General features: G+C 48.5%; 1 protein-coding gene across 1 annotated transcript; it reads right to left on the reverse strand.

Annotated features, from left to right (window-relative positions):
• Positions 1-2,011: 2,011 nt before the first annotated feature.
• On the reverse strand, positions 2,012-19,931 carry LOC106864118 (RNA-binding protein 10-like). The gene is given in 19 exon segments (XM_088158583.1): positions 2,012-2,834; positions 5,104-5,195; positions 6,660-6,748; positions 7,324-7,486; positions 8,138-8,306; positions 8,309-8,341; positions 8,888-8,987; positions 9,438-9,496; positions 9,498-9,536; positions 10,296-10,456; positions 12,442-12,585; positions 13,347-13,407; positions 14,000-14,086; positions 15,440-15,513; positions 16,881-16,950; positions 17,711-17,911; positions 18,740-18,896; positions 19,144-19,171; positions 19,702-19,931. Coding segments are annotated over 19 exon segments (2,013 nt in total). The 5' UTR covers positions 19,814-19,931; the 3' UTR covers positions 2,012-2,660.

Raw genomic sequence — 19,931 nt, forward strand, 5'->3', positions numbered from 1 at the left:
TTTTTAATTTTCTTTTTAAATTTCACTTCTAAATTCTCTTTTAAATTTTTTTTTAATTTTTATTTTTAAATTTTCTTTCTAAATTTTCATTTTAATTTTTTTAAATTTTATTTTTAAATTTTACTTTGAATTTTATTTTTAAATTTTCTTTTAAAATTTTCTTTTTAAATTTCATTTTAAGTTTTATTTTAAATTTCATTTTAAATTTTATTTTTAATTTTTATTTTTTAAATTTTATTTAAAACTTTATTTTAGATTTTATTTTAATTTTATTTCAATCTTATTTTAAATTTTATTTTAAATTTCATTTTAATTTTAATTTTATTTTAATTTTATTTTAATTTAATTTCAATTTTATTTTTTAAATTATTTTTGGTCTTTATTTTTAAATTTTACTTTTAATTTTCTTTTTAAATTTTCTTTTTAAAATTCATTTTAATTTTATTTTAATTTCAATTTTATTTCATTTAATTTTAATTTCAATTTAATTTAATTTCAATTTATTTTATTTTATTTATTTTCAATTTTATTTTATTTTATTTTAATTTTATTTTATTTTAAATTTTATTTAAATTTCATTTTAAATTTCATTTTCATTTTAAATTCTTATTTTTTAAATTTCATTGTAATTTAATTTCAATTTTTTTTTATTTTATTTTAATTTAATTTTATCTTAATTTTATTTTAATTTTAATTTAATTTTAATTTTATTTTAATTTCATTTTAATTTAATTTTATTTTGTTTTAATTTTATTCCAATTTTATTTTATTTTAAATTTTTTAAAATTTTATTTTAAATTTTATTTTAATTTTATTTTAATTTTATTTTAATTTTATTTTAATTTAATTTTAATTTCATTTTAATTTTAAATTTTATTTTAACTTAAATTTTATTTTCATTTAATTTAAATTTAATTTAAATTTCATTTTAATTTTATTTTAATTTTATTTTAATTTTATTTTAATTTATATTCAATTGTATTTTATTTTAATTTTAATTTTATTTTATTTCATTTAATTTTAATTTTAATTTAATTTCATTTAATTTAATTTCAATCTTATTTTATTTTATTTTATTTTATTTTAATTTCAATTTAATTTTAATTTAAATTCAATTTTATTTTCGTTTAGTTTAATTTCAATTTTATTTTATTTTATTTTATTTTATTTTAATTTTATTTTTTAATTTATTTTTAATTTTTCTTTTTAAATTTTATTTTAATTTTATTTAAATTTTATTTAATTTCATTTTATTTTAATTTTATTTTATTTAATTTCAATTTTATTTTAATTGTATTTTATTCTATTTTAGTTTAATTTCATTTTAATTTTATTTTAATTTCATTTTAATTTCATTTCAATTTTATTTTAATTTTCATTTCAATTTTATTTTATTTCAATTTCATTTTAATTTTATTTGAATTTCATTTTAATTTTTTTAAAATTTAATTTCAATTTTATTTCATTTTAATTTCAATTTTATTTTATTTTAATTTATTTTATTTTATTTTAATTTATTTTATTTTATTTTATTTCAATTTAATTTAATTTAATTTAATTTATTTTAATTAATTAAATTAAATTTAATCCCCCCCCACCTGCAGCGCCGTCTTGTTCTTGTGTTTCTCTTTCTTCAATTCAATTGATTTTAATTAATTAAATTAATTAAATTAATTAATGAATCCCCACCTGCAGCGCCGTCTTGTTCTTGTGTTTCTCTTTTTCCATTTAATTTATTTTAATTAATGTAATTAATGTAATTAATTAATTTTCACCTGCAGCGCCGTCTTGTTCTTGTGTTTCTCTTTTTCCATATAATTAATTTAATTAATTTAATTAATGTAATTAATGTAATTAATTAACCCCCACCTGCAGCGCCGTCTTGTTCTTGTGTTTCTCTTTTTTCAATTCCATTTATTTTAATTAATTTAATTAATTGAATTAATTAATGTAATTAATTTTCACCTGCAGCGCCGTCTTGTTCTTGTGTTTCTCTTTTTTCCATTTAATTAATTTAATTAATTTAATTAATTAATTTAATTAACCCCCACCTGCAGCGCCGTCTTGTTCTTGTGTTTCTCTTTTTTCAATTTAATTAATTTAATTAATTTAATTAATGTAATTAATGTAATTAATTAACCCCCACCTGCAGCGCCGTCTTGTTCTTGTGTTTCTCTTTTTCCATTTAATTTATTTTAATTAATCTAATTAATATTAATTAATTTTCACCTGCAGCGCCGTCTTGTTCTTGTGTTTCTCTTTTTTCAATTCCATTTATTCTAATTAATTTAATTAATTTAATTAATGTAATTAATTAACCCCCACCTGCAGCGCCGTCTTGTTCTTGTGTTTCTCTTTTTTCCAATTTAATTAATTTAATTAATTTAATTAATGTAATTAATTAACCCCCACCTGCAGCGCCGTCTTGTTCTTGTGTTTCTCTTTTCCAATTCAATTTATTTTAATTAATTTTAATTAATTAATGTAATTAATTAATTTTCACCTGCAGCGCCGTCTTGTTCTTGTGTTTCTCTTTTTTCAGTTTAATTAATTTAATTAATTTAATTAATTTAATTAATTAATTTTCACCTGCAGCGCCGTCTTGTTCTTGTGTTTCTCTTTTTTCCATTTAATTTAATTAATTAATTGAATTAATGTAATTAATTAATTTTCACCTGCAGCGCCGTCTTGTTCTTGTGTTTCTCTTTTTTCTCCTTGGGCTCCTTGGGGGTCCCGGGGGTCCCGGTGGGGGGAGGGGCGGGGGGAGGGGCCAGGAACGTTCGGCTCGCGCCGTCCCAGTACAGGAACTGCCCCGCCCCCGCGTCGTAATAATACTGAGATAATTAATGATTAATGGGTCATTATTAATGGGTCATTATTAATGGGTAATGGGGGGGGAGGGGAGGGGGGGAATGGGGAAAAAATGGGGAAAAAATGGGAAAAATGGGGAAAAAATGGGGGAAAAAATGGGGAAAAATGGGAAAAAAAAATGGGGGAAAAAGGGGGAAAATGGGAAAAAAAAATGGGAAAGAATGGGGAAAAAAATTGGGAAAAATGGGGGAAAATGGGAAAAAATGGGAGGAAAAATGGGAAAAAAATGGGGAAAAAAATGGGGGAAAAATGGGGGGAAAAAAATGGGGAAAAATGGGGGGAAATGGGAAAAAATGGGGAAAAATGGGAAAAAAAAACGGAAAAAAACCCAGCCCAGAAAATAAAAAATAATAATAAAAATAATGAAAATGATAATGATAGTAATAATAACGATAATAATAATAATAATAATTACAGTAATAAAAGCAACAATAATAATAATCACAATAATAATAATAGCCATAATAATAATAAAAATTAATAATAATAATAAAAATTACAATAATAATAATACTAATAGTAATAATAACAATAAAACAAACATAAAAAAGCAAAAAAAGGCAAAAAACCAGCCCAAAAATGGGGAAAAAAAAGCACCCAAAAATGGAAAAAAATCAGCCTGAAAATGGAAAAAAAAAACCACACAAAAAATGGAAGAAAAAGCCCCAAAAATGGAAAAAAAACCCAGCCCGAAAATGGAAAATAACAGCCTGAAAAAACAAAAAAAAAACCAAAACAAAAAAAAAACCCCAAAAAAGCAAAAAAAAAGCAAAAAAAAAACAAAAAAAAAGCCACAAGAAGCCCAAAAAAACGGCCCAGAAAAAGGGAAAAAAGGGGGAAAAATAGCGAAAAAATGGGGAAAAAACGGCCTGAAAATGGAAAATAAAACAGCCTGAAAATGGGGGAAAAAAAAGTAAAAAATGGAAAAAAAAAAGAGCCCGAAAATGGGGAAAAAAAGCCCCAAAAATGGAAAAAAAAACCCAGTCAAAAATGGAAAAAAATCAGCCTGAAAATGGGAAAAAAAAGCAGATAAAAATGGGGAAACACAGCCCGGAAAAAACAGAAAAATGAAATAAAATAAAAATTTAAAAAAACAAAAAACCGAAAAAATAATAAAAAAACCCAACAAACAAACAAACAAAAAAAAAAAAACAAAAAAAAAAACCCACACAAAAAAAAAAAAAAAAAAGAAATAAATAAACCTCACAAAAATGAAAAAAAAAAAGAAAACAAAGGCCAAAAAATGGAAAAAAAAACCCCAAAATGGAAAAAAAACAGCCAGAAAAATCTCCCAAAAATACCCAAAAAAAAACAAAAAAAGGGAAAAAAAAAGCACCAAAAAATTAAAAAAAAACGGCCCGAAAAAGCCAGAAAAATGTAAAAAAAGGGGAAAAAAATAGGGAAAAATGAAAAAAAAACAGTTTGAAAAAGCAAAAAAAAAGCAAAAAAAAAAAAAAAAAAACCTGAAAAATACAAAAAAAAAAAAGAAAAAAAAAACAAAAACAAAAAAGCCCAAAAAAAGAGCTCCAAAAAGCCCGAAAAATGTTAAAAAAAAGGAAAAAAAAGACCAAAAAAGTAAAAAAAAATCCAAAAAAAAGCCCAAAAAAAGCAAAAAAAAAAAAAACCAACAAAAAAAGCCCCAAAACCACGAAAAACACCAAAAAAAGAAGAAAAAAAACCCCAAAAAAACCAAAAAATCCATGAATTTGACCCCCAAATTTCCCATTTTCAAATTCCATTTTCAGCTCGAAAATTCCCATTTTTTTTCACCGAAAAAAAACTTCATTTTTTCACCCCAAAAATTCGCTTTTTTCACCCCCCAAAAATTCCCTTTTTTCACCCCAAAAATTTCATTTTTTCACCCCAAAAACTTCATTTTTTCACCCCAAAAATTCCCTTTTTTCACCCCAAAAATTTCATTTTTTCACCCCAAAAACTTCATTTTTTCACCCCAAAAATTCCCTTTTTTCACCCCAAAAATTTCATTTTTTCACCCCAAAAACTTCATTTTTTCACCCCCAAAAATTCGCTTTTTTTTACCACCAAAATTCCATTTTTTCACCGAAAAACTTCATTTTTTCACCCAAAAATTCGCTTTTTTCGCCCAAATTTTCTCCTTTTTCGTCCAAATTTTCGCTTTTTTCTCCCAATTTTTTTTTTCCTTTTTTTCCTTTTTTTCACCCCAAATTTTCCTCCCCCCCCCCCCCCGGGGATTTTTGGGGACCCCCAAACCTGGGAGTGGGGGTCGTAGTAGAGGCCGGTGAGGGGATCGTAATAATAACCCGAGGTCTCGTCGTACTGGTACGTGGAAACATCTGGAACAGCTGGGGGGGAAATGGGGGGATTTTGGGGGATTTTTGGGAATTTTTGGGATTTTTTGGGGAATTTTGGGGGGTTTTGGGGGATTTTTTTGGGGATTTTTTGGGATTTTTGGGGGGGTTTTTGGGGGTTTTGGGGGATTTTTGGGCAATTTTTTGGGATTTTGGGGGGGTTTTTGGGGTTTTGGGGATTTTTTGGGATTTTTTGGGGATTTTTGGGCAATTTTTTGGGATTTTTTGGGATTTTTTGGGGATTTTTTGGGGATTTTTTGGGATTTTTTTGGGATTTTTTGGGGGTTTTTTGGGGATTTTTTTGGGATTTTTTGGGGATTTTTTGGGATTTTTTGGGGTTTTGGGGGGATTTTTCGGGGATATTTGGGGAATTTTTTGGGATTTTTTGGGGTTTTGGGGGGATTTTTTTGGGATTTTTTGGGGATTTTTTGTGATTTTTTGGGAATTTTTGGGAATTTTTTGGGATTTTTTTGGGATTTTTGGGGGGATTTTTGGGAATTTCTTTGAATTTTTGGGGGGATTTTGGGGATTTTTTTGGGATTTTTTGGGGGGTTTTTTGGGGATTTTTGGGGGATTTTTTGGGATTTTTTGGGGGATTTTTGGGGGTTTTTTGGGGATTTTTTGGGGATTTTTTGCAATTTTTGGGGGGAGATTTGGGGAAATTTTGGGGGAATTTTGAGGGGATTTTGGGGAATTTTGGGGGGATTTGGGGGTTTTTTGAAGGAATTTTGGGCAATTTTTGGGAATTTTTTTGGAATTTTTTGGGGATTTTTTGGGGTTTTTTTGGGGGATTTTTGGGGGATTTTTTGGGATTTTTTGCGATTTTTTGTGAATTTTTGGAAATTTTTTGGGATTTTTTGGGGATTTTTTGGGGGATTTTTGGGAATTTTTTTGAATTTTTGGGGGGATTTTGGGGATTTTTTGGGGAATTTTTTGGGATTTTTGGGGGAATTTTTCGGGATTTTTTGGGGAATTTTGGGGGATCTTTTGGGATTTTTGAGGGGATTTTGGGGGAATTTGGGGGGATTTTGGGGGATTTTCTGGGATTTTTTGGGTATTTTTGGGGGGATTTTTTGGGGATTTCTTGGGGATTTTTTGCAATTTTTGGGCGGGGATTTGGGGGATTTTTGGGAGTTTTTGGGGAATTTTGGGGGAATTTTGGGGAATTTTGGGGATTTTTTTCGGGAATTTTTTTGGATTTTTTGGGGGAATTTTGGGGATTTTTGGGGGAATTTTTCGGGATTTTTTGGGGGATTTGGGGGGGATTTTTTGGGAGTTCTGGGGAAATTTTGGGATTTTTTGAGGGGATTTTTTGGGTATTTTTGGGGGATTTTTTTTGAAATTTTGGGAAAATTTTTGAGGCGATTTTTGAAATCCCCCCCAGGGACCCCCCAAAATCCCCCCCAGGACCCCCCCCAAAATCCCCCCAGGCCCCCCCCCAGCCCCTCCCCCACTCACGGTACTGCCCGTAGCCGTCTCCGCTGGGGGGGGCGGCCGGGGGGGGGCCCCGAATTTGGGGGTTCAGCCTTGAGGGGTCCCGAGTAGCTCTGGGGGGGAGGGGAGGGGGGGAACCCCAAAATTATCCCCCAGCCCCAAAATCCCCCCCCAAAACCCCCTCCCCCCACCCCCTTTTTTTGGGTCTCTCCTCTCATTTTAAGCCCCTCCCCCCATTTTCCCAAATTTTGGGGTCCCCCCCCTCCCCCTCCCCGCTCCAAATTTTGGGGTCCCCCCCCCTCAATTTTATGACCCCTCCCCACACCCCCCCCCCCCCAATTTTTGGGGGTCCCTCCCCCTCACTTCCAGCCCCTCCCCCCCCCCAAATTTTGGCTCCTTTTCCTTCCCCTCCCCCCCAAAATTTTGGGGTTCCCCTCGCTTTGAAGACCCCTCCCCAAATTTTTGGGGTCCCCCCTCACTTTCAGGACCCTCCCCCCCCCCCCAAATTTTGGGGTCTCCTCTTCCTTTTTCTTCCCCTCCCCCCAAAATTTTGGGTCCCCTCTCACTTTCAGCCCCTCCCCCTCCCCAAATTTTGGCTCCTTTTCCTTCCCCTCCCCCCCCCCCAATTTTGGGGTCCCCCCCCCTCACTTTCAGCCCCTCCCCCCCCCCCCCAATTTTGGGGTCTCACCTGGCCGGGGGGTCCCGGCGCTGTCGCCGCGGGGGTCTCGGCGGTGGGGGAGGGGGTAGGGGGCGGCCCCGGGGGGGGCGCGGGGGGGGGAAAGGCCCCGCCCCCCCTCCGGCCCCTCCCCCACCCCCTCCCCCCGCCGGCTCCGGGGGCGGCTCCTCCGAGCCTGCAGGGGGCGCCAAGCGCTCAGGAAGTGACGTCATTGAGGGGGAGGGGACACACCTGGGGACACCTGGGGGGGGAGGGGGACACACCTGGGGACACCTGGGGGGGGGAGGGGGACACACCTGGGGACACCTGGGGGGGGGAGGGGACACACCTGGGGACACCTGGGGGGGGGAGGGGGACACACCTGGGAACACCTGGGGGGGGGGAGGGGACACACCTGGGGACACCTGGGGGGGGGAGGGGGACACACCTGGGAACACCTGAGAACACCTGGGGACACCTGGGGGGGGGAGGGGACACACCTGGGGACACCTGGGGGGGGAAGGGGGACACAGCTGGGGACACCTGGGGACATCTAGGGAGGGTTTGGGAACACCTGGGGACACCTGAAAAGGACACTGGGAACACCTGGGGACACCTGGGAACACCTGAGGAGGGGTGGGGACACACCTGGGAACACCTGGGGGGGGTCAGGGACCACATCTGGGAACACCTGGGAGGGTCAGAGGCCACACCTGGGGAACACCTGGGGACATTTGGGGACACCTGGAGAGGGAGCCACACCTGGGGGGGGTCAGAGGTCACACCTGGGGACACCTGGGGACACCTGGGGACAGGGAGTCACACCTGGCTCGGTGCCAGCACTCACCGGGGGCGGGGCCCTCGGCCTTGGCGGGGGCGGGGCCGGGCAGGGCGGGGCCGGGGGGCGGGGCCGAGGCTCCTTTCAGGTAGGCGGGGCCGTAGAGGGGCGGGGCCAGGCCCGGGGAAGGGCTCCTCTGATTGGTAGAAGCTGCTGAAGTCAGAGCTGGGCTCCTCCCCCCCCTGCCCAGGGCGAGTCAGCACCGGGGGCGGCCTGGGGGGGGGAGGGGACAGGTGAGGACACGCCCCCTTGGGGGGCGGAAACCACGCCCACGAGGGGGATAAACCACGCCCACAAAGGGGGGGAAACGCCATAGAGAGATGAAGCCACGCCCCCACAAAGAGGAAACCACGCCCACAAAGGGAGGTAAATCACGCCCATAAAGGGATGAACCCACGCCCACTAGAGGAGGAAACCACGCCCACACACAGAGGAGGCCACGCCCACAAAGCGGGCAAACCACGCCCACAAATCACGAAAAGCATCGTCCACAATGAGAGAAAGCCACGCCCCTTTCTCAGCAAACCACGCCCCCCACCGGTTTAAAGCCACGCCCCCTCGGGTGGAAACCACGCCCCGCACTCAGCTGGGCCCCGCCCCATCCTTTAAAGCCCCTCCCACTCATTGGCCACGCCCAGGGCACACCTCAGGCCCCGCCCACCTGTCCAGGTGTGCCCTCACCTGTGACAGAGCCCCTCACCTGTCCAGGTGTGTCCTCACCTGTGACAGAGCCCCTCACCTGTCCAGGTGTGCCCTCACCTGTGACAGAGCCCACTGGGCAGCAGCGATGGCCGTGGAGGCGACGGAGGCGGCGCTGGCGCGGGGGGGCCCCTCCCCAGGCCCCGCCCCCTGCACGTCCCTGTGGGCGGAGCCTCGTGTTAGGGGCGGGGCCTGTGCCCAGGTGCAGTGACCAGGTGTGGTTCCCATACCCAGGTTGGTTCCCAGGTGTGTTTCCCATGCCCAGGTGTGTTTCCCATGCCCAGGTGTGTTTCCCATGCCCAGGTGTGTTTCCCAGGTGTGTTTCCCATGCCCAGGTGTGTTTCCCATGCCCAGGTGTGTTTCCCATGCCCAGGTGTGGTTCCCAGGTGTGTTTCCCCAGGTGTGTTTCCCAGGTGTGTTCCCCAGGTGTGTTTCCCATGCCCAGGTGTGTTTCCCAGGTGTGTTTTCCCAGGTGTGTTTCCCATACCCAGGTGTGTTTCCCATGCCCAGGTGTGTTTTCCATGCCCAGGTGTGTTGCCCAGGTGTGTTTCCCATACCCAGGTGTGTTCCCCAGGTGTGTTCCCCAGGTGTGTCTCCGTGCCCCGCTCACCTTTTGGAGCCCTTGGCGAACTCCACGTTGATGCTCTTGCCGTCGATGTGCAGGGGGGGGGTGCAGGGCCTGCAACATCTGCAGCAGCTGTGCAGCTTCCTGGGGGAGGGGCACGGCTCAGGGCCCCCCAGTGCTCCCAGTTCATCCAGTTCATCCCAGTGTCCCCCAGTTCATCCCAGTCCATCCCAGTGCATCCCAGTTCATCCCCGTCCCTCCCAGTGCTCCCAGTTCATCCCAGTGCTCCCAGTGCCCCACAGTGCATCCCAATCCCTCCCAGTCTCCCCCGAATCCCGCCCCAGTCCCCCCAACTCCCTCCCAGTCCCTCCCACTCCCTCTCAATCGCTCTCCCAGTCCCTCCCAGTACCTCCCAGTCCCCCTCAACCCCTCTCCCACTTCTCCCAGTCTCTCCCCAGTCTATTCCAGTTCCTCCCGATTCTCTCCCATTCCCCCCCATCCTCTCCCAGTCCCTCCCAGTCCCCCCCAGTCCCCCCCAGTCCCTCCCAATCCCCTCCCAGTCCCCCCAGTCCCCCCCAGTCCCCCCATTCCCCCCCACTCCCCCCAGCCCCCCCAGTTCCCCCAGTCCCCCCCCACTCCCCCCCACTCCCCCCAGTCCCCCCCAGTGCCCCCAGTCCCCCCCAGTCCCCCCAGTCCCCCCATTCCCCCCATTCCCCCCCACTCCCCCCACTCCCCCCACTCCCCCCAGTACCTCCCAGTTCCCCCATTCCCCCCCAGTCCCCCCAGTCCCCCCATTCCCCCCATTCCCCCCCACTCCCCCCAGTTCCCCCAGTCCCCCCCATTCCCCCCCACTCCCCCCAGTCCCCCCCAGTCCCCCCAGTCCCCCCCCAGTTTCCCCAGTACCACGATGGTGCTGAGCTGCACGAAGGCGAAGCCGCGGTTCAGCTGCGTTTGCCGATCTTTGATCACGCGCACGTTGGAGGCCGAGAGGGCGGCGAAGGGAGCCAGGGCTGCCAGGATGGACTCCAGGCTGCTCTGCGGGTGCAGGTTCCGCAGGATGATGGCTGGGGGGCACAGAGGGGCACACCTGGGCACACCTGAGCACACCTGAGCACACCTGGTGTACCTATGGGCACACCTGGCACGGCAAAGGGAGCCAGGGCTGCCAGGATGGACTCCAGGCTGCTCTGCGGGTGCAGGTTCCGCAGGATGATGGCTGGGGGGGCACAGAGGGGCACACCTGGGCACACCTGGGCACACCTGGGCACACCTGGTATACCTGGGAGCACACCTGAGCACACCTGGGCACACCTGGTATAGCTAGGGACACACCTAGGGGCACACCTGGCACACCTGGGGGCACCTGGCACACCTAACGATACACCTGGTACACTTGGAGGCACACCTGGGCACACCTGGGCACACCTGGGGACACACCTGGGGACACCTGAGCACACCTGGGCACACCTGGGCACATCTCGTATACCTAGGGGCACATCTGGCACAACTGGGGGCATCTGACACACCTAAGGATACACCTGGTACACTTGGAGGCACACCTGGCACACCTGGGGACACACCTGGGCACACCTGAGCACACCTGGTATACCTGGGAGCACACCTATGGGCACACCTGGCACGGCGAAGGGAGCCAGGGCTGCCAGGATGGACTCCAGGCTGCTCTGCGGGTGCAGGTTCCGCAGGATGATGGCTGGGGGGACACAGAGGGGCACACCTGGGCACACCTGAGCACACCTGGGTACACACCTGAGCACACCTGGTATACCTGGGAGCACACCTGGGCACACCTGAGCACACCTGAGCACACCTGGGTACACCTGGGAGCACATCTAGGGGCACAACTGGCACAACTGGGGGCATCTGACACACCTAAGGATACACCTGGTACACTTGGGGGTACACCTGGCACACCTGGGCACACCTGGGGACACACCTGGGTACACCTGAGCACACCTGGTATACCTGGGAGCACACCTGGGCACGCCTATGGGCACACCTGGCACGGCAAAGGGAGCCAGGGCTGCCAGGATGGACTCCAGGCTGCTCTGCGGGTGCAGGTTCCGCAGGATGATGGCTGGGGGGGCACAGAGGGGCACACCTGGGCACACCTGGGCACACCTGGGCACACCTGGGCACACCTGGGTACACCTGGGGGCACACCTGGGCACATCTCGTATACCTAGGGGCACACCTAGGGGCACATCTGGCACAACTGGGGGCATCTGACACACCTAAGGATACACCTGGTACACTTGGGAGGCACACCTGGGTACACCTGGGCACACCTGGGGACACACCTGGGCACACCTGGGCACATCTCGTATACCTAGGAGCACATCTGGCACAACTGGGGGCATCTGACACACCTAAGGATACACCTGGTACACGTGGGGGCACACCTGGCACACCTGGGCACACCTGGGGACACACCTGGGTACACCTGAGCACACCTGGTGTACCTGGGAGCACACCTGGGCACACCTGGGGACACACCTGGGCACACCTGAGCACACCTGGGTACACCTGGCACAAAAAAACCCCAAAATCCCCGCCCCCAAAATTCCCCCCCAAAAATCCACAAAGAAACCCCCAAATTCCCCCCAAAATTAATTTAAAAAATCCTAAAAAAATCCCCAAATTCCCCCCAAAATCCGCTAAAAAAACCCCCAAAAATTAAATTAAAAATTCCGAAAAAAAATCCTAGAAAATTCCCAACCCCCCCCCCCCCAAATCCCCTAAAAAAAACCCCAAAAAATTAAATTAAAAATCCCTAAAAAATCCCCCTAAAATCCCCTAAAAAAACCCCCAAAAATTAATTTAAAAAAAATCCTAAAAAAATCTTTAAAAAAACCCCAAAATCCCCTAAAAAACCCCAAAAAATTCATTTAAAAAATCCTAAAAAAACCCTAAAAAATCCTAAAAAAATCCCCTAAAAAACCCCAAAATCCCTTAAAAAAACCCCCCAAAAATTAAATTAAAAATTCCCCAAAATCCCCAGCCCCTCCCCCCCAGCCCCTCCCCCACTCACTGTCGTTGGCGTTGTCGGCTCCGGGCTCGGGACCCCCCTGGGACCCCCCGGGGGGACCCCCCAGGGTGGGGCCGAAGGGTTGGGGGAGGGGCAGGAGCCCCCCTCCCCCCCCGCCCCCAGGGCCACCCCCCCTCTGCTCGGCCTCTGCAAAAAAAAAAAATAAAAAAAATTAAAAATAAAAAATTAGAATTAAAATTAAAATTAAAATTAAAATTAAAGTTAAAGTTAAAATTAAAATTAAAGTTAAAATTAAAATTAAAAATAAAATTAAAATTAAAGTTAAAATTAAAGTTAAAATTAAAATTAAAGTTAAAATTAAAATTAAAAATAAAATTAAAATTAAAATTAAAGTTAAAATTAAAATTAAAATTAAAATTAAAGTGAGATTTGGAATTAAAAGTAAAATAAACAGGAAGAATTAAATTGGGGGTTGGAATTGAAATAAATTGAAATTAAATAGGAATATTAATTTAAAAATATAAATAAATAGTAAAATTAGGGAGAAGAACGGAGAATGAAATAAAATAAAATAAAATAAAATAAAATAAAATAAAATAAAATAAAATAAAATAAAATAAAATGGGAAATCAGGAGTTGGAATAAAAAAAAATAAAGAACAGAATTAGGGATAAGAAAAAAATAAAAAGCAAAATTAGGGATGGAAATTAAGAATAAAATAAAAATAAAAAAATTAAGAGTTAGAATAAAAAAAAAAAAAAAAAGTGGAACAAAAAAATAAAAAATAAACAACAAAATCAGGGATTGGAATAAAAAAAAAAAATCCCAAAATCCCCAAAATCAGGGAGTGAAAACCAAAGGCAGGGGCACCCCAAGGATTTGGGGAATTTTTGGGGAATTTTGGGGTAAAATTTGGGGTAAAATTTGGGGGATTTGGGGTCACTCACCGGCTTTGGGGACTCCACACTTGAAACATTTCTCACGACGTTTGAAATTCTGCACCCCACACTGAGAACCCCAAAAATGGGAAATTTCAAAATAAAAAAGCCCAAAAATGAGAAATTTCAACATGAGAGACCCCAAAATGAGAAATTTCAAACTGGGAACCCCAAAAATGGGAAATTTCAAACTGGGAACCCCCAAAAATGGGAAATTTCAAAAAGGAAAATCCCAAAAATTGGAAATTTCAAAATGGGAAATCCCAAATGTGAGACCCCAGTGTCCCCCAGTGCCCTCCCAGTTTCCTCCCAGTGCCCTCCCAGTGCTCCCAGTTCCCCCCCAGTGCCCTCCCAGTCCCCCCCAGTTCCCTCCCAGTGCTCCCAGTGCCCTCCCAGTGCCCTCCCAGTGCTCCCAGTTCCCCCCCAGTGCCCTCCCAGTCCCCCCCAGTTCCCTCCCAGTGCTCCCAGTGCCCTCCCAGTGCTCCCAGTTCCCCCCCAGTGCCCTCCCAGTCCCCCCGTTTCCTCCCAGTCCCTTCCAGTGCTCCCAGTTCCCCCCCAGTTCCCCTCCAGTGCCCTCCCAGTTCCTCCCAGTGCTCCCAGTTCCCCCCCAGTGCCCTCCCAGTGCCCTCCCAGTTCCTCCCAGTGCTCCCAGTTCCCCCCACCTTGGCACAGAGCCAGTCCTCGTTGATTTTGGGTTTGGGGTCGCTGTAGTGCAGGGACACGCGGTGCCCGAGCAGGGTCAGCCCGGCCTGGGGGGCACAGGGGGGGCACAGGGGGGGCACAGAGGGGGCACAGGGGGGTCAGGGGGGCACAGAGGGGTCAGGGGGCACAGGGGGGTCAGGGGGGGCACAGAGGGGGCACAGGGGGGGCACAGAGGGGTCGGGGGGTCAGAGGGGGCGCAGAGACACGCGGTGCCCCAGCCTGGCCCGGGGGGGCACAGGGGGGGGCACCAGGAGCTGAATTTTGGGGGGCACCAGGGGGGCACCAGGACATGAACCAGGGGGGCACCAGGGGGGCACCAGGATGTGAATCTGGGGGGCACCAGGGGGGCACCAGGATGGGAATTTTGGGGGCGCCAGGGGGGCACCAGGATGGGAATTTTGGGGGGCACCAGGACCTGTCTCAAGGGGCACCTGGGGAGCACCTGGGGGGGCACCAGGACATGAACTGGGGGGCACCCGGGGGGCACCAGGATGGGAATTTTGGGGGGCACCAGGGGGGCACCAGGGTGTGAATTTGGGGGGCACCAGGACCTGTCTCAAGGGGCTCCTGGGGGGCACCACGATGTGAATTTTGGGGGGCACCAGAATGTGAATTTGGGGGGCACCAGGGTGTGAATTTTGGGGGGCACCAGGGTGTGAATTTTGGGGGGCACCGGGGGGCACCAGGGCAGTGCCAGGGCTGCAATTTGGGGCTACCAGGACTGGAACTGGGGCACCAGAGCCCGTCCCAGATGGCACCAGCAGCTCATACTGGGAACACTGGGACTCGCACAAGACCCCAGTGCCCATCGGACCAGCCACCAGCACAGACCAGTAGAAACCAGTATAGACCAACACAGGCCAGTATAGACCAGTGCAAATCAGCACAGACCAGTATAGACCAGTACAGGCCAGTATAGACCAGTGCAAACCAGTACAGAGCAGTGTGAACCAGTACAGAGGAGTGTGAACCAGTCCAGACCAGTACAAACCAGTAAGGCCCCACCTCCATTGACCCCTCCCCTTATTTTTAGACCCTCCCCCACCTCGTTGTCCCTCCCCTTCCCTTTGGCCCCTCCCCTTTCTTGTTAGCCCCGCCCCCCTACTCGCCCACCTGGTTCCCCATGGCCACGCCCCTTCCTTTTGGCCCCTCCCCATTTCATGTTGACCACGCCCCTTCTCGCTCAGCCAATCCCCTTTCTTCTTGGCCCCGCCCCTCCCCTCCCATTTGCCCCCTCCCCTTCTGTCTTGGCCCCGCCCCCACCTGGTTGCCCCTCCCCTTTCTTGTTGGCCCCGCCCCTTCTCACCCAGCCCCTCCCCCTTTTTGTTGCCCCCGCCCCTCCTACTTGCCCCTCCCCCACCTGCTCGGCCCCTCCCCCTTCCTTTTGGCCCCTCCCCCACCTGGTTGGCCTCCATCCACCTGGCCGCCTCCTGCACGTGATGGAATTCCACGAAGGCGAATCCTCGGCTCTGACCTGGAACGGGCCGGGGGTGGGGGGGCACCCATGGGTGGGGCTGGGACCCCCTGGGGTGGGGATGGGACCCCCTGGGGGAACCCTACAGGTGAACACCCCCCCCCTCCCCCACCCCCCCCGCAGGTGTTCCTGGTGCCCCCTCGAGAGTTTGGGTGTGGCCTGGGGACAGGGCCAGCACCCCTGGGTGCCCCCTGGGGACAGGGCCAGCACCCCTGCGTGCCCCCTGGGGACAGGGCCAGCAGCCCTAGCTTTGAATCTGGCACCCCTGGGTGCCCCCCAAATCTGGTGCAGCACCCCTGGGTGCTCCCTAAGCCTGGCACAGCACCCCTGGGTGCTCCTGAGAAGGGAACAAGCACCTCTGGGTGCCCCTTGGGAGAGGACCAGCACCCCTGGGTGCTCCTAGGGAAGAGACTGGCACCCCTGGGTGCCCCCTGAGTCTGGCAGAGGCACCCCTGGGTGCCCCTAGGGAGGAGACAAGCACCCCTGGGTGCTCCTGAGGAGGGGACAGACACCCCTGGGTGTCCCTGGGGAACAGGACAAGCACCCCTGGGTGCTCCTTGGACGGGACTAGCACCCCTGGGTGCCCCTGAGGATGGGACCAGCACCCCTGGGTGCTCCTGAGAAGGTGACAGACACCCCTGGGGATGTTATCAGCACCCCTGGGTGCTCCTAGGGAAGAGACCGGCACCCCTGGGTGCCCCTGGGGAAATGATGAGCGCCTCAGTTCCAGCACAGCACCCCTGGGTGCTCCTAGACATGGAACTGGCACCCCTGGGTGCCCCTAAGTGTGAGACAGGCACCCCTGGGTGCCCCTAAAGATGGGACAAGCACCCCTGGGTGCTTCTGAGAAGGGAACAGACACCCCTGGGTGTCCCTAGGGAGGGGACAGGCACCCCTGGGTGCCCCTGGGGATGGGACCAGCACCCCTGGGTGCCCCCTGAGTCTGGCAGAGGCACCCCTGGGTGCCCCTTGGGACAGGTCAGACACCCCTGGGTGCCCCTAAAGATGAGATCAGCACCCCTGGGTGCTCTCTAGGGAAGAGAATAGCACCCTTGGGTGCCCCCCTAAGGACAGAACCAGCACCCCTGGGTGCCCCCTAAGGACAGAACCAGCACCCTTGGGTGCCCCCGGGGATGGGCAGGGAGCCACCATCCCCTCCCCCACCAAGGGATCCAGGTGTCTCAGGGTGCCCCCACCCCAAAGGAGCCCAGGTGGGAAGGGGAGGGGCTCAGGTGAGGATGGGAGGGGCCCAGGTGAGCAGGGGAGGGGCCCAGGTGAGCAGGGGAGGGGCCCAGGTGAGCAGGGGAGGGGCTCAGGTGTGGATGGGAGGGGCCCAGGTGAGCAGGAGGGACCCAGGTAAGACTCACCTGAGGATTTGTTGCGCATCAGCCGCACCTCACGGGGCTGCACCCCCTGAGCCTGGAGCTGCGCCCGGATCTGGGGGGGACACGGAGACAGTGACGTCATCAGGGACAGTGACGTCATCAGGGGGCAGGGGACAGTGATATCATAAGGGGCAAGGGAGGGGGATAGTGACGTCATCGGGGACAGGAGACACTGACGTCACCGGGGACAGGGGTACAGGAAACAGTGACGTCACTGGGGACAGGGGACAGTGACTTCATCGGGACAGAAGACATTGGGACAAGGGGCAGTGACGTCAGCGACCATACCAGGAAAAGGGGGCGTGGCCACACCCGGGGGCGGGGCTATCACAGGAAAAGGGGGCGTGGTTACCCCAGGAAAAGGGGGCGTGGCCACCAACAGGAGGGCGGGGCTATCCCAGGAACAGGGGGCGTGGTCACACCAGGGAAAGGGGCGTGGGCATCCCAGGAAAGGGGGCGTGTCCCGGAGCAGGGGGGGTGGGGCTAACGTCGTTCTCGGTAGGGCGTGGCCATCCCAAGAAAGGGGGCGTGGCCATAAACAGGAGGGCGGGGCTCTCACAGGAAGGGGGCGTGGTCACCCATGCAAAAGGGGCGTGGTCACCCATGAAAGGGGGCGTGTCGGGGGGGGGCGTGGCCACCTCAGGGAAAGGGGGCATGGCCATAAAAAGGAGGGCGGGGCTCTCCCAGGAAGGGGGCGTGGCCGTCCCACGAAAGGTGGGCGTGGCCACCAACAGGAGAGCGGGGCTACCCATGCAAGGGGGCGTGGTCACCCACGCAAAGGGGCGTGTCCCGGCTCGGGGGGCGTGGCTCACGTCGTTCTCGGTGGCCGCCTGGGGCAGCATCCTGAGCATGACGATGGTGCTGGCCCGGGGCTCGTCGTCGGCGCCGCCCTCGCGGTAATCCTGGTCCCGGTAATCGCCATCGGCACCGAACGGCAGCGCCGGGGGGGGGTCCCGGGGGGGGTCCCGGGGGGGGTCCCGCTTCCGGGGAGGCTCCGGGGGCTCGTAGGAAGCCTGGGGGGAGGGGAGGGGAATTGTGAGGGTGGGGCCGGGGGAAAAGCTGAAAGGATGGTTCGGATGTACAAAGGGTATTTCGGATATAAAAAGGATATTTTGGATGTTTAAAAAATATTTTGAACACGCAAAAAAATATTTCGGACGCATAAAGAATGTTTTGGATATAAAAAAGATATTTTGGATGGTTAAAGGGTATTTTAGACACATAAAAAATATTTTGGATGTTTACAAAATACTTTGGACACATACTGGATATCTTGGATGTAAAAAGGATATTTTGGATATATAAACGATATTTTGGAACAACTAAAGGATATTTTGGACACATAAAGGATTATTTTGGGTATAAAAAGAATATTTTGGATGTTTAAAGGACATTTTGGACACATAAAGGATTATTTTGGATATAAAAAGAATATTTTGGACACATAAAGGATGTTTTAGATATTTAAAGGATAATTTGGATAATTAAAGGATATTTTGAGGTTATTTTGAAGCACCCATTAATGGGTAGGAAAATTTAATGGAGAATTAATCCAGGCTTTTGTTTATTAAAACAAAAAGTTTTTGTTCGATTCAGCACCTTGAAAGGAAAAAAACGGAGAAAAAAAGGACAGAAAAGAACTGAAAAAAAAACCAGAAAAAGAGCAGAAAAAGAATAGAAAAAGAACAGAAAAAGAGCACAAAAAGAACAGAAAAAGAGCAGAAAAAAAACCAAATCGCGTCTCACCTCGACAATTTAACACAACAAATTCTCCTCTCCCCGCTTTGATTTCTCTCTCTCTTTTGAGGAGAGACCCCCCACCCCAAAAAAAAACACCTCACCTGAGGGGGGGTCCCGGCAGAGGGGGGTCCCTCGGGAGGACCCCCGTAGCCACGGTAGTCCATGTCGCGATAGTCGTGGTCACGCTGGCCGCGGGATCCGTCCTCGGAGGGGGGAGGGGCACCCCCGTAACGCCCCGTGCGATCCCCGCGGCCACCCCTGCACGGGGGGGGGAGGGGTGGGCTCAGGTGAGACCCCCAAAATTTTTGATGGTTCCCCCTCCCCCCCACCTTCCCTTAATGGTTTTTTTCCCCCTCCCCCCCCACAAATGTCCCCTCCCCCCCTTGAACTCTTTGCTGTCGCATAAAATATTAAGTTTTATTTCACGGGGGGAGGTTATCAAGAGTTTCCCAGTTTGAATTTTATTTATTTTTTTTTTTTTCCGAATTCCCCCAAGTTTTTTTACCTGCGCTCGTACTCCATGGTGTCAGCACCTGTGAAGGAAGCAACTGGTGAGACTGGGAGGAACTGGGCCAAACTGGGTTTTATGGGCAGGGAAATGAATGAAATGGGATGGAAAGGGAAGATAGGCTCGAAAAATCTGTAAAAAAAATTGGGTAAAACAAAAAGGGAAACGAAGGGAGGATGGAACTGGGATGAACTGGGATGAACTGGGATGAACTGGGCCCTGTGCAGGGGAGGAGCAGCAGGCAGGACCAACCTCACGCCCCGCCCCTAATTAGCATAAAAATCCACTCCTCCTAATTAGGATACTAATCCACGCCTCCTAATTAACATGCAACCCCCCCACACACGCTCTAATTACCATGAAAATTCCAGGCCCAGGTTCCAGCTCTCACATCCCCTCCCTCACAAACTGCACCGGGAATTCCGGTAACCCCGCCCCTCCCGGGAAATCCCTCCCCTCCCGGTAAATCCCTCCCGTCCCGGTAAATCCCTCCCGTCCCCACAGACCCCTCCCCATCCCGGCCAGGCCCATCCCTCCCCTCACGGACGTTCCGACCTTCCCGGGCGCCGCCGCCGCCGCCGCCGCCGCCGCTCCTGAGCACCAAAATGGCGGCGCCGCTACCGCTCAGCCGGGCCCGTCTCTCCTGCCCGCCCCATCGCGCTCTCATTGGTGGAAGCTCCCGCCATTCAAAAGATCCCACGTTTCTATTGGTCCATGCTGTAAAAGGGGCGGTGCGGCGTTACGGCTGGCTATGATTGGTTGAGGCGCCAAAGAGGGCGTGGCTA

This window comes from Sturnus vulgaris, unplaced genomic scaffold (genome assembly GCF_052056855.1).
Source record: "Sturnus vulgaris isolate bStuVul1 unplaced genomic scaffold, bStuVul1.hap1 Scaffold_740, whole genome shotgun sequence".
Taxonomy (NCBI): Eukaryota; Metazoa; Chordata; class Aves; order Passeriformes; family Sturnidae; genus Sturnus; species Sturnus vulgaris.